This window comes from Neopsephotus bourkii, unplaced genomic scaffold (assembly GCF_033783945.1).
Source record: "Neopsephotus bourkii isolate Nb327-2 ecotype Australia unplaced genomic scaffold, CSIRO-AGI_Nbou_v1 NB_745, whole genome shotgun sequence".
In the NCBI taxonomy this organism is placed as follows: domain Eukaryota; kingdom Metazoa; phylum Chordata; class Aves; order Psittaciformes; family Psittacidae; genus Neopsephotus; species Neopsephotus bourkii.
Window position 1 is genome coordinate 2,415,390 of NW_026901243.1, and position 12,743 is coordinate 2,428,132.

At 46.2% G+C, this 12,743-nt stretch overlaps 1 protein-coding gene across 1 annotated transcript in view; it reads right to left on the reverse strand.

Annotated features, from left to right (window-relative positions):
* Positions 1 to 12,161: 12,161 nt before the first annotated feature.
* Positions 12,162 to 12,743, reverse strand: part of GARS1 (glycyl-tRNA synthetase 1) — a 29,227-nt gene continuing 28,645 nt past the window's right edge. Inside the window, exon 17 of the mRNA XM_061354789.1 lies at positions 12,162 to 12,499. Within this exon, the coding sequence (XP_061210773.1) occupies positions 12,374 to 12,499 (126 nt within the window). The 3' untranslated portion in view covers positions 12,162 to 12,373. The remainder of the gene's footprint in view (positions 12,500 to 12,743) is intronic.

Sequence of the window (12,743 nt, forward strand, 5' to 3'; positions counted from 1 at the left end):
ACACAGCCTGCTTGTGCCTGTGTGTGTGCTGGAGGGTGGAGGGGGTGTTATTCCCAGTAAAAGGAGCAGAGCAACAGTAGAGGAGCTTTTCTGTTCATGTGTTTCACAAGCATAACTCAAGCAGCTGTGCTGACAGGCAGCCATCACTGGGAAAAACATCCCAGCAAATGGAACAGCAAGGGAGAACAGTTTGCCTGGAATCATCTCTGGGCACTGAGAAGCTGGTGACCATAGAGAGTAAAAACAACCTCCATTTCTCAGCCTAACTGAAAGGTCCACAAAGAACATCTCACCCAACACCTATCCTTTCTGTTGGTGAGAAAGGAGCAGATGTGCTGCAAATGCCCCTGGATGGAAGCCTGCTGGGATGCATCAGGCTGCTGAGCCTGATGGATCAGGGCTCCCTTTGCCCAGGTGAGGGGTTGGGCAAAGGCTTCTCAGGGCACCTTGGGGCACTTGGGAAAAGCAGCAAGGGAGGAGAGAGTTTTAGTTGGCTGCTCCACTCAGCCAGGAGCTGCCCCGGGTAAGTTCCTGGGACAGTTTGGTACTGTTTCTCCCATGAAGAAAGTCTGTGGCAAATAGGTTCTTCTTCAGCCTGGACTTGTAATGCAATTGGGTTAATAATGCTGGTGGTGGTGTTGTGGCTGCACCCTTCATGGGTCACCTGTGACAACCTGCAAATTTGCATCAAGGCAAAGCTGGACCTTTGGCAGTTCAACTGCAGGAAAGGGGGCAGGAAAAGGAGTTGATTCCTTGCTGCCCTGGACACCAGGATGACAACTGTCTCCATTCAGTTGTTTTCCTGGCCACCAGCTCCAGCAGCCTTGCACAGCCTCTGGTGTCTGCCCTGGTCCTGCACAGAGAAATGAGGACACTGGTGTGAGATTCATTTCTGCCTCCAGCCTGTCTGGCTGCAGCCATGACCCAGATGTCATTGTCCCATCACCAAGTTGGATGTGACACAAAGTCCCTATAGAAATAGACGTGCACCTGCTGAGGACATGAGCCCCATAGGGTTTGCACAGCCAGATGAGCCTTAGACAATGCTTGGCAGTTCCATTCCACAGGTGTGATATTTCAGTGCTGGGAGTACAACGTGAGACATCCCAGAGACAAGCAGCTGTTTGCTCATCCTTAACACTTACCCTTGTGATCCCAGAAGGTCCCTCTCTGCCAGTGCACTGAAAGAGGTGCAGATGATCTCGGTGACTACTCTTTGCATGGGTTCCTGGCCCTGGCCCCTGGTCCTGGTCTGGTCATCCTGACTCACGACCCCAGGAATGCTCCAGAAATGGGTCTATGTGTGCCTGCTAACAAAGGGGATTTACTTCTGAAGGTGCTGATGACTGTGAGTTGGTCCCTGATGGTTGTGACCATCAGCCATTAACACCTCTCTGAAGGAAATAGAGTTTGGTGTTTGTTCTTGCTCAGAGATCAGCTCAGCACAAGGAGCCACCATACCACCGGTTTCTTCTTGTGAATACTTGGAGATGTGGAGAACCTCCAGCCTGTGCCAGGCAGTTCCAGCAATGACCTTCAATCCCTTCCTAGATTTTACAGTCTCTTGGCCTTTGGTTTTACTAGAATTAACTAAGCTTGGCTGGGCTTTTATTTACAATTTTCTTTTTCACCATGTCTGCTTGCTATACTAAAAGCAGTTGGTTTGTTGTTTTTTTTTCCTCTTGGCCTTGACAATAACACCTGCCTTGGTTTCTTCTCAGGTTCAGCCTCCATGAGGAAAACATAAGCTTTCACCTAAAGAAGAGTAACTCAAACCAGTGCAGAAGCTTTCCCATCCATGTTTGCTACCTCCCAGCAGCCCTGGCAGGCAGGAAAAGCCTGTAGCAACAGCCAGGAGGACTCCCAGCAATGCCTGTCCTAGTGAACACTGCCCAGGCCCCACCTCTGAAGAAGGAGGTGGTGGAACAGCCAGCCATGACGATGCTGAGCTCTTGTAGGTAGAGGATTTTCTCAGCTACACTCGCAAGAAGTTGTACTCTTGCATGAGTTGTGGGGACAGTTTTAACCACAAGGGCAACCTTGCAACCCACCAGAGATACCATAAGAAGGAGATAGAGGCTGAAGGCTGTGAGAACAAGAGTGATAATGACTGGGCTTCAGAGCTGCATGACTGAGACGGCATCAAAGCTGGAGGGAGGCCAGTGGGGAAGACCCTACCAAGCACAGCACACAGAGTTATCCTGAGAGAAGGAAGAAGCCCCTTGCCTTCACTGAGTGCAGGAAGACCTTCAAGGTGGAGGTGGACCTCACCAAGCACCTCCAGAATCACACGGGGAAGAGATCATTTTCCTGCGCTGACTGCAAAAGGTTCATCACCAAATCAAGGAGCACCAGAGGATCCACATGGGTCAGCAGAAGTACAAGTGCCTGGACTATGGGAAGAACCTCACCTAGAATTTGCAGCATATTGTGCACCACGATATCCACACAGGTGAGATGACCATGAGCTTCTAAGGATCCCATGATAGAAAGGATTAAGCACTCAACAAGAGAAGGACTGATGCCTGCTCACTTGGGAATGTTGTGTCTGCCCCCAAAGTCCACAGTCCTAGTGGAGCTGCTCTCCTGGGAACATCTCACAGTATTTGGTGGGAGCCTGGAGTGGAAAACCTGGGAGGATCTGGACTTTGCCACAGAGCGATCTTAAACCTCAGTCAAAACTGGCTGACACAATGGGACATTTGGAGATGAGGGATGGCTATAAATACCTTATTTTGGCTTCTTCTTTATATCTTATGTAAGAGTCCTCATTTCAAGAAGGTTGGGGTTCTTTTGCTAACAAGAGGGATGAGATGTTTTTTAATGTAAGTAAATGAAATCTGTGATTTCAGATATATTCATGTGATTCTAAGAGCTGGAGCTTTAAGAAAAAAAGAAAAGTACCAAAAATCTCACCAAACATAGTAAGGCTTTCCATCATCAGCTTCCTGGCAGGAGTAGGAGCAAGCCATTGCTGGTCCCTAGCCTTCCAGCAGCTGATGCCAGCACTGGCTGTCCTGCAGTCATGTGAGGCAGTGAGGGGTCTGCTACCATAGACAAATTGCAGCCAGAAGTAAGGGAGGATGCTGTTCTGCTGACAGGCAGGGTACACAACAAAGTGACCACAGACTAGCTGTATAATATGCACAGTTTATTAAACAAGCACACTAAAGTAAATAAGCACGTGAAAGCAAACAAGCACACTAACAGAGCTGGTATGTGTGTATATATATATATAGTAAGTAAGTACAGTGAAGCAAATTAGAGTCCTATATATATAAAGTACAGAGGAAAATTAGCAATGCCTCAAATTGTTACTGCATAGAGAGAGCAGAGACTAAGAAGAAATACACTCCAATTACCATTGAATCACCATCCAGGCCCACATTTCCAGCTTGGAAGCCCCATTGCAGCCGATGCCAGGAGTCTCAGGTAATTGGAAAAATTCCTGCATGGTGCATCCACCCTTAGGTGAGGATTCAGATTCTGCTCCAAGAGGGCCCTGCTCTTATACCCTTAGAAAAACAACTGGGTTTATACCAGATCTGCAATTGTTTACTCTTGGGGCTGTTTCTTATGATCTCACTGTTGTCCATGCTGAGAGCATTGGCCAGGTGCCCTAGCATGGCCAAGTATGAAGGTGTGAACTTGCACACCTGTTTTCCTCCTCCTTCCAATAGTCACAATGAGCAAAAACATATATACTCTACTGAATACACTTGGACAAAAAGCATCCTTTGTTATGCCTGTCTTGAGAGGGAATCAGCTCTCAGCAAGGTTCGCATCCATTACGGATGCCAAGGCCAAAGGACTAGGGGATGGAGACACAAAAGGTGTGTTTAACTGTTCTGCCAAGAAAAGGAAGCATGAGGTTGATCCCAGTGCTCCACCGACTCAGGTGGAGTTGGGAGTTTGCAGAGGCTGTTTCCACCACAAGCATGGATTGAGCCTCCCCACATCTGACATGGAAGCTCTGGCCTATGAGCTGTGTTGTCCCATAAGACGCCCCTGACCCAGCTTAGTAACATGGAGGATACCTTCAAGGTGAACCTCCAAAGCTACCGGGCCAAGCCAACTTGCTGTTTAGAGTGATCTGTGGGCAGAAGAAGGAAGGGCTTTGCTGGGCAATGACTGCAAGTGCCACTTCAGACTTGCCCAGGGGGTTCAGTTGATTTTGCATCCTGGCATTACTACCAGCGACAGCAAAAAGGAGGTTCACGACTCCCTCCCCAGAGCTGGGTGCTCTCCTTGCCCAGAGCAGCACTCTATCCTCCTGCTCCCTCCTTAGCCACCAGGTTTTGCCTTTGAGGTTGCACAAACATGGCAAGACATGAGACTGCATCCATACAATGATGACTTTCAATACTTGGCCATGCCTTTGGAGCTCAACCAGCCTCTCCATCAAAACTACCCACTGTGAAATTATCCCCCTCCCTCTGTGCTTTTAGCAGTGCTCACCACTGATGGATTCTGCATGCACCCAGTGCTCCATTCTCCAGCCGCTGCTGCTCTGTGTCCTGGCCATTACATTACTATCCTGCTGTTAACAATGGCAAAGAGCTCTATCTAATGCCACAAAGCGATGACAGGAGCCGAAGGAAGAATCAATAAACCAGTGTTAGCTTGCAAAAACTGAGACAGCTTGTCTTCAAACTCCATGTGGTCACCAGACAAGCCAAATGGATACTTACACAAAGTTAAGGGCCATTTTCATTTTAGTCTTTTATGCCCCCAATAGTTCTGTTTGATTTTAAAGATTTCCTTCAGCATTTCTGTTATTTTCATAGGGCTTTTTTCCCTTCTTTTTTTTTTTTTTTTTTTTTTTGCTGGCATGAAATTCATCAGCCCTAAATATGTAGACTGATAACAGACTGTGATAATAGTAGACTAAACTATTACGCGAAAAGCAGGGAATTAAACCATTCACTGGAAAACAGGCCATAGTGGAAGACTGCTGCTTTCTGCAAGCTTTACATCCTTTTAAGCTTGCTTTTTTTGTACAAGATGTTACTGCTCCAGGAATCTTTGCTGAGCTCTGTCCTATTTCTGCAAGAGAAAGAGACAGTGAGCTGGTGTGCAGGCTCAGCCTCACCAGTTGTCCCAGCCTTGTCCCTTGTTTGCAGATTTTCTCTCAGGAATTAAAAGACAGCGAGGAATAAATTATCCAGGTCCTCTTTTCTAACTGGGAATGATTTCTTTAACTGACATGATGTCTTGCTAATAATCCCACTCACAGAAACGAACTTGAGTTGGGGATGATCGGAAAGCAGCTACGTACATGACATGCCAAGACTTCTGCACTGATAAAGTGACTGCTTTTCCAGGCAAGGTGATTGTGAGTGATGAGTTGCAGACTGTGTTACTGGAGCATGGATACAAGGAGAAAAGGCTTTGCCTAAGCGTCTTTCTAGTAAGATCCAAGACAAACAGTAAAGCATGAGTGTGGCCCAGTTGGACCCTCCTTTGGTGAACAGGAAAAGTTTTGTGCTTACAAGCTGTGGTTGAGCAGTTTTCCATTGGCTGTCTAGAAAAGTTTTGCTGCTGTGGGGTAAAGGAAGGTGAATTCTTAGTCTAACAGAGTTTCTCACCTGCAAATCTTCCTAAAGTCTAATAATAATAATAGAAAAACAGTAATAATAGTAATAATAACAGGAATGTATCTATTTGTCTCTCAGTGGTTGCAGGTCGACCATGCTCTGGGGCTGGCTTTATCTCACCTGAATTCATGTCTCTGCAGCTCAGATATAAACATCTGAGCTGGTCATCCACTATTTAAAATCAAAAGAAAGAAAGAGGGAGATGGAGAAAGTGATTTTTCTGCCCTAATAGATGTTTGCTCTAGGGTGAGACCCCAGGACTCCTACTGGCTTCATCTTCTTGGCTGCAAGGGGGAGCTGGGTTCCAAGTGAGACATCCCTATTAGTTCATGGTGGTTTTACCCCATAGGAGCCAGTCTCTTCAGGAAAAGAGCAGGAGCTGTAGGAACACAGGCTGCAACGGCCAGCAGCTATTAGACACCATTGGCACACAGAGTCAGCACTGCAGAAGCCTCTGATGCAGAAACATTCCAGCCCTTAACAATTTGCCTGCTGGGGTGCACTGATGACACTCTGCCTTCAAACAGTCCTGGCTGCGTGCAGACACCCGAGGGAGTGAGCTGGTGCAGACAGGGATGTGGAAAGGCTGCCAGAATTCACACTGAAGGAGATGGTTATTTTTCAGCCATTTTTCATGACTTTTTATTTATTGGTAGGCAGAAGCTAGTCATGCAAGAGACGGGAGAGCTAGCAGGAGTCATGAACACCCAGTGAAATACTAATGTACCATCCAACATTATCTGCTGCTCTTCCCTACATTTCTTTTTACAAAGCAAAATAAATTACATTTTGCAGTTGTGCTTTTTTCTTAGTACCATGTCCCGACATACTTCTGTCGTATAGGATCCTTCAGCTATGAGGTTCATCTCTTTTCCCTGGATTTTTTCTGTATTTCCCTGATAGTTTGCCTCTATTTTCTAATAAAAAGCTGTACTAAAAAAAGCTGCTCTTTATTCCTGTTGTATTCAAATCACCCCAAGAAAGATGGAGGTGGGGGAGGTGAGAACCTGGGATGGAAACATCTGCCTTGCTCCATGACATTAGCATCCTCATCTCTATTCAACCCTTCATCCCATGGCAGGTCTGAAGACCCAGATTTTCCTGTAGGAATACCTGAGAAGGAACTTAACTTTCCATGTCTCCCTATCAGCATTTGGAAAAGTATATGCAAGCTCCTCACTCATCTTGGTGTAAATCAGTCTGCAAAAATCAGTCATAAACAGAAGCAAAATACTGGTGACTGGTGAGAAATCTTGTCTCCAGGAATTCAGTGCATCCTGGTTTTCTGCTCAGATCATTGCTGTTTGCTGGTGATCGTAGTTTTGCAGACAGGACCTCATCAATGGGGAAAGAGCAGCAGGGCGGGAAGCGAGAATGAGACTTCTTTCATTAGCATTCACACCTTGCATCATGAGCATCCCAAAACCACTCTTCATGCCAGCGCTACCGTGCGTCCTGGGGCAGGAGAACACCCTTTTTTAAGAAGCAGGAAGCAGATGTGGTGCAAGAGATACAAACCACTTTCATTTAACAGATCCCCTGCTGTGCTCAGCTAAAATGCTGCTCCCTCTGTGCTTCTGCTCCCTTCCTACCATTTGACCCAGACCTTAATCTTGCTCTGTGGTTTGTGATGGCACCTACGCTATACATTTGGAGACCTCTCTGAGCCAACGTGTGTCATAGGCCATTCGTTGACATAACAGGATGCTCCTTCCCAGTGTCCCTTAGCTATTTTCCAAGGAGCTCTCACTGACCAGGTGAGTTTCCATATCCTGCAACCTCCAACAATCCCCGTTTCTGTTTGCACCAAACAACCAGTCAAGAGAGCAGACTTCCTCTTCCCTCCTACAGAGGGACATCTGTTATTCAGAACAAAATATGATGCTGTTGTGTTATTTAATCAAGACAAAATTCATAGGCAGCATCTGTGCAGAAGATAAAATGTTTTGGGACAGTTTAGTCCTTTTCTTATCTGAGCGTCTGAGTGATTACGGTTATGTAAAGACTTCTCTTTCAAACACAGAGATGGAGTTTCATAAGCAAAGGACCAAAATAGCATCAAGTAGCCAACCATCTCCCCTTGATCGCACTGGATTAGTACAATTAATCTGCAGGTATTAGTGACCAGCAGAGTTTTGACTGGAAAATATATATTTATTATTTCATATCTGGTTTCCCCCAAGAGGCAGAAAATTCAATCCTGGCCTTTTCATCATTACATTTTGTAAAGAGGGTTGTGCGATTTGGAAAATTACTGAGGGGCTCCTGGTGAGGGGGGGAGAGTTAGCAACGGGAGGAATGAGACCTCTGCCCATTTCTTAAGTCTTCTGAGAATAAGGCAATTGGAAATTGCTCGATGGGTGAGTGCAAACTGGTGTGGGACCTCAGCCAGGACCTGCTGGGGTTGGTGGGAGGGCAGCAAATATCCGTCAGTATAACCAGCCCTAAGGGCACTTTCAATACTGCTATTGCTGCCTAACCCTGGAAGAAATCAGAGCTCAAAAATATGGAATTATTTACCTGGGAGACCAGGAATCCTTATTCTTATACTCCTGTCCAGTTACTGTAACAGTGTGTCTCATAGAAATACCCTTTTCATTACTACAAGCCCTTTGAAGAAAGAGAAGAGCTTTGCTTTGTTCCCAAAGGAAAGTCCTGACAAGCTTTCTTTGCTTTGGCTTTTGGGAATAGGTGCTGAGGGTTTCCCACTTATCTTGCTGCAAAGCAGCTGCATTTCTCATCAATTTATACATGAAGACATAGAGGCCTGGTCTGAAGCAGCAGCTGTATAACACTGTTACAGATCAACTGGTTTAAATGCTGCCCTTAGCACTCCCCGTTAAAGGCTGGCATAGATGGATTTAGCTTGTGTGGGTTGATTTGTGTGCTGACCGTTAGGAATACAAGTGATTCTGACTCTGGCTCTTCCCATACCTCCAAGTCCTCACAGACCAGCCAACAGCAACCAGGAGATGCAAAGCAAAGAGAGGAAGAACAGCACAAATACCCTGTGATCTTTCCTCTGAGGACCTATTTCAAAGCCGTCACCTGCTAATTTTATCAATTATTCACCAGTTCTTGTACTAGAAAAGAAAATCTTCACACACTTCCTTAAAGTGGGGGTGATCCTAAATAGTGCCTGAACCCACAGCTAGAGCCCCAACAATGCAAGCTGAGATACTACTTTAAAAAGGCCCATGAGCATTGCCAGTGCTTCTCGGTTTTTGTAGCTTTATAAAATGAACAAGCAATGTTTTCCCATCCCCTTGCAGGGGAGATAGCTGCAGATTACAGCACAAAGCAGAGTGTTACATGATCAGCTCAGATAGGAACATGGAAATGAGTGTGGCAGAGGGATGTGGAGTTAGATGGAGGTTCAGCAGCCCTCGCTTATAAATACTAAACTCTGCCTATCTGGCTCAGAAGGTGAATTGCAGGTCACAGAAAAGATAGGAATCAAAAAGCTTTGAGCTGAATTTCCAAAGTACATCTGTTGGAGCTGTCTTTGCTAGGCCAGGCCTGTCACCTTCAGGGTTTTTTGTTATCGGGGGGGATTTTTGCAATGGACAGACTAGGTAAGGTTCATGTCACTACCTTCAGGCGTTGGGTGGCCTACCTTTCCCAACATCCCCTCCATCAGCGGAGCAAAACCCAGTGTTCTCCTGATGTCTGTTTGCAGTGCCAATTTATGACTGAGACAAATCATACCCTAGACTCCACCAGTCGCAGGGGCTACCCAGAGGGTGCAACCATCCATGCTGTATATAATTGCATTTAATAGGTGGGTCCCCACAACTCCATAAGGTCTTGTCAGGGGAATCCAAACTCCACTCTTACACACCAGCTGTGCACTCCCCTAAAGATGAATTACTGTGAACTACATTTTGAAGACTTTCTTAGGATTGTTGCCTCACTTGCATTAAAATCTAGGCTGCAACAGCATCTTTCAGTCATCGAATTAACAAAGAGCATTAGAGCAGTGCAGTGCTAGAGGTCCAGGGCTGCAGCACAACTGAAATATCAGCAAGGCTTAAAATTAATACATACGGTTTCAGTGCATAGCTTCCTTACGACTGCGATTTCCTGCCTGACAGCACCCTCTTCTGGGTGCTGCTCGCTGAATCATGCAATCACAGAATGGTCTGGATTGGAAAGGACCTTAAAGCTCATCCAGTTCCAACCCCCTGCCACGGGCAGGAACACCTTCCCCTAGACCAGGTTGCTCCAACATGGCCTTGAACACTGCTAGGGATGGGGCAGCCACAGCGTCCCTGGGCAACCTGTGCCAGTGTCTCACCACAGTCACTCTGCTCAGGTCCTTGTCTGAGCACCAGCAACCAAAAAGGGCAGAGCCCTCCCAGAGTGCATTTAAGCAGAATGGTATTAGGTAGTCTCTTCTGAGCTGTTTTTTCCCCTTTGAGGAAACCCCTTAAAGTAGTTTGAAGATTGTTCCTTGAATGATAAGCGGTAATCAAAGTCACAGCACCCAATTATTCAGTAGCTACTAGCTGATGGTAAAAAATTACTGAGGAGCCCCCGATCAGAGGGAGGGGGCACAGTCAGCGAAGAGGGGAATGAAACCTCTGCCCATTTCTTATGTCTTCGGTGAATGATACAATTGGGAATTACCTGCTGGATGAGCATACACTGCTGTGGGACCTCAGACAGGACCAGCTGCAGTTGGTGACAGGGCAGCAAATATCCACACGTATAGTCAGCTTTTTTACACTGCTATTGTTGCCTAACACTGGAAGAAACCACAGCTCAGAAATAGGAATTACTGACCTAGGAGAGGAGCAGGAATCCTTATTTTCATACTTGAGTTGCTGTAACAACTTGTCCCACAGAGCAACAGACACCTGTAAAAGCCTGGGAAATTGCTGCTTTGCATTGCTGGAGCAGCAGGTAAGACCTGCCCTTTGCTAGGGAGGACTGCCCTCAGATTTTGAATCATGTCCTCAGACATGTACCAGCCTTTTTGTTTGCTTGAAATGCAGGTGAGCAAACACCTTTCTGCACAGCACGTACAGATTAGTCAGGACGAGGACAGGCATGTTCAGCTGGCTACATCTCACAGCAACGTGTGGTGTGAGCTAAGAAGGGGGTGAGCAGCTGCCCAGGGATGCTGCCCAGGGCTAGGGCAGCCACAAGTAGCATCCATCTGGTCAGGCAGCAGATTCCACCTCTAACTTGCCCTCTGCAATGGCAGGAGCGCCTCGCTTGTGGCTGGCATCGGTCAGTCTCCACCTGAAAGGATTTAACATAGTGCAGCTGGTTCCAGGGCTTGTTTGCATTTTAAATAACAAGGCCTTTAACTACAAACCTCATGCAGGGCTTACCTGCATCCTGTTCTAACACTCCTCTCTGAAGCCAAGACACAATTTGCTGGTTAATTAGCTCCCTGGTGATGGTTTCCCACTCACTGCTGCAAACTTCATCCATTCTTACATGACAGATATAGTACTGCTACATTTGTTGGCAGTGTGTGGGTGCTTAATTGCCTTTTTCAAGCACAAGTAGCAGCAAGGGCTGGGAAGATGAATGTAGTTGACCTGGCTTTCCAGCCACTGCTCAAAAAGCGGCAGTGAGAGACAAGAATGGCTGGCAGGGCCAGGGTCTGACACTTTCTTAGGGGCAGGAAGGGCCTCCAATGCAGCTCAAAACCCAAATAATTTCAGAGTACGCTTGGATCCTACAAAACAAGGACACCCCAAAGTACTGTTTTGGAAAGCCCTTCCATATACCCCTCTCTCTGCATGCTGGTTTGTACAGTGCCCGGCACATAGGCCCCTTAGCTTGCCTAGTCCTTCTTACCAGGTTTAATTTATTACTTTAGTTCTGTGTATCTTGGAGTATTTGCCAAAGATGATAACCCCCACTCAAAACAGCACAGGGGAAACTGAGGCTAGAAAAGCCTCCCAGCAGGGATCCACAGGTGTGCATCTCCACCATTAAGATTACTTTAAGCAGCCCAGACAGAAGAAAGACCTGGTGCTTTTGCCTTGCTTCAGGGCAGACACCTCTTTGAAGCATAAGACAGACTCATAAAAGTGCAGTTTAACTCAAGGCCAGGTTGGATGGGGCTTTGAGCAATCTAGTCTAGTGGAAGGTGTCCCTGCCCATAGCTGAGGGGTTGGAACTGGATGAGCTTTAAGGTCCGTTCCAATCCAAAACATTCTGTGATTTGATGATTCTGACTACAGCTCTCAAGTCACCATTTGATTTCACTGCCCAGAATTGCCTGCACTCATGCTTTAAAGAGAGCTCCTGCAAACATACAGAAGACTTGGTCAGTGCAATGATTTCATGCTCAGCTGCCCCTGCAGCCACATGGTGGTGGCAGAAACAGGACTAGTTCCATCCTGCATGAGAGGCCGAGGTGATGTGAATCCAGATGGAAGGATGTATGGTCCCTCGCTTCTTGAGGGGCTGTCACAAACCTGAAATACCAAAAGCGCTAAGCAGGAAAAGGAAAAAAATGAGGAGGAAAATAAAAAAAAAAAGCCAAAACCCCCAGACATTACTGAAGAAAGCACAAAGCTGCATGAACACAGAGAAGCAGGCATATTAATGGTGTTTTTATTTGTAACACCTTGGACTGCAATTCTTTCTGTTTTTAAAGTTAAATTCGGGCAGCAATTGCGGAAAAAACCAAACAAATAGTCCCTGTGTGCACAAACAATGCAGCTTTGAATAATACATTATAAGTTTATTTCATATTAACATAAACAGTAAAAAGTGGACATTTGACAGGATTTTACTTCAGGTCCTTTTCTTTATTCCTCTATTGTGTCCTTTTTGCCAGTCTCTTGTCCCTCAAATTGTGGATACTTTGCCTCAACATCAGCCCAAGTCAGATAACCATTGGCCAGGTCACGAATGATGGCAGGAAGCTCAGAAATCTGCAGGCAAAATCACAAAGATGTATGAAACACAAATAAGTCACTGGAATAAAGCTGCTCTGTTGGATGCTTGGAGAACATGGGTAATTTTTACATCAGTAACAGAACATGTGCAAGGTATCTTCCTACAAGATCATTTTTGGGGAGAAAAACCATTAACTAGGAGGAGATCTTCAATTACTCTGTGTCATCTCAGCAGACTGAGATGTCCCCTGAGGGAAATGCAGCTGTCATTCTCGTAGAC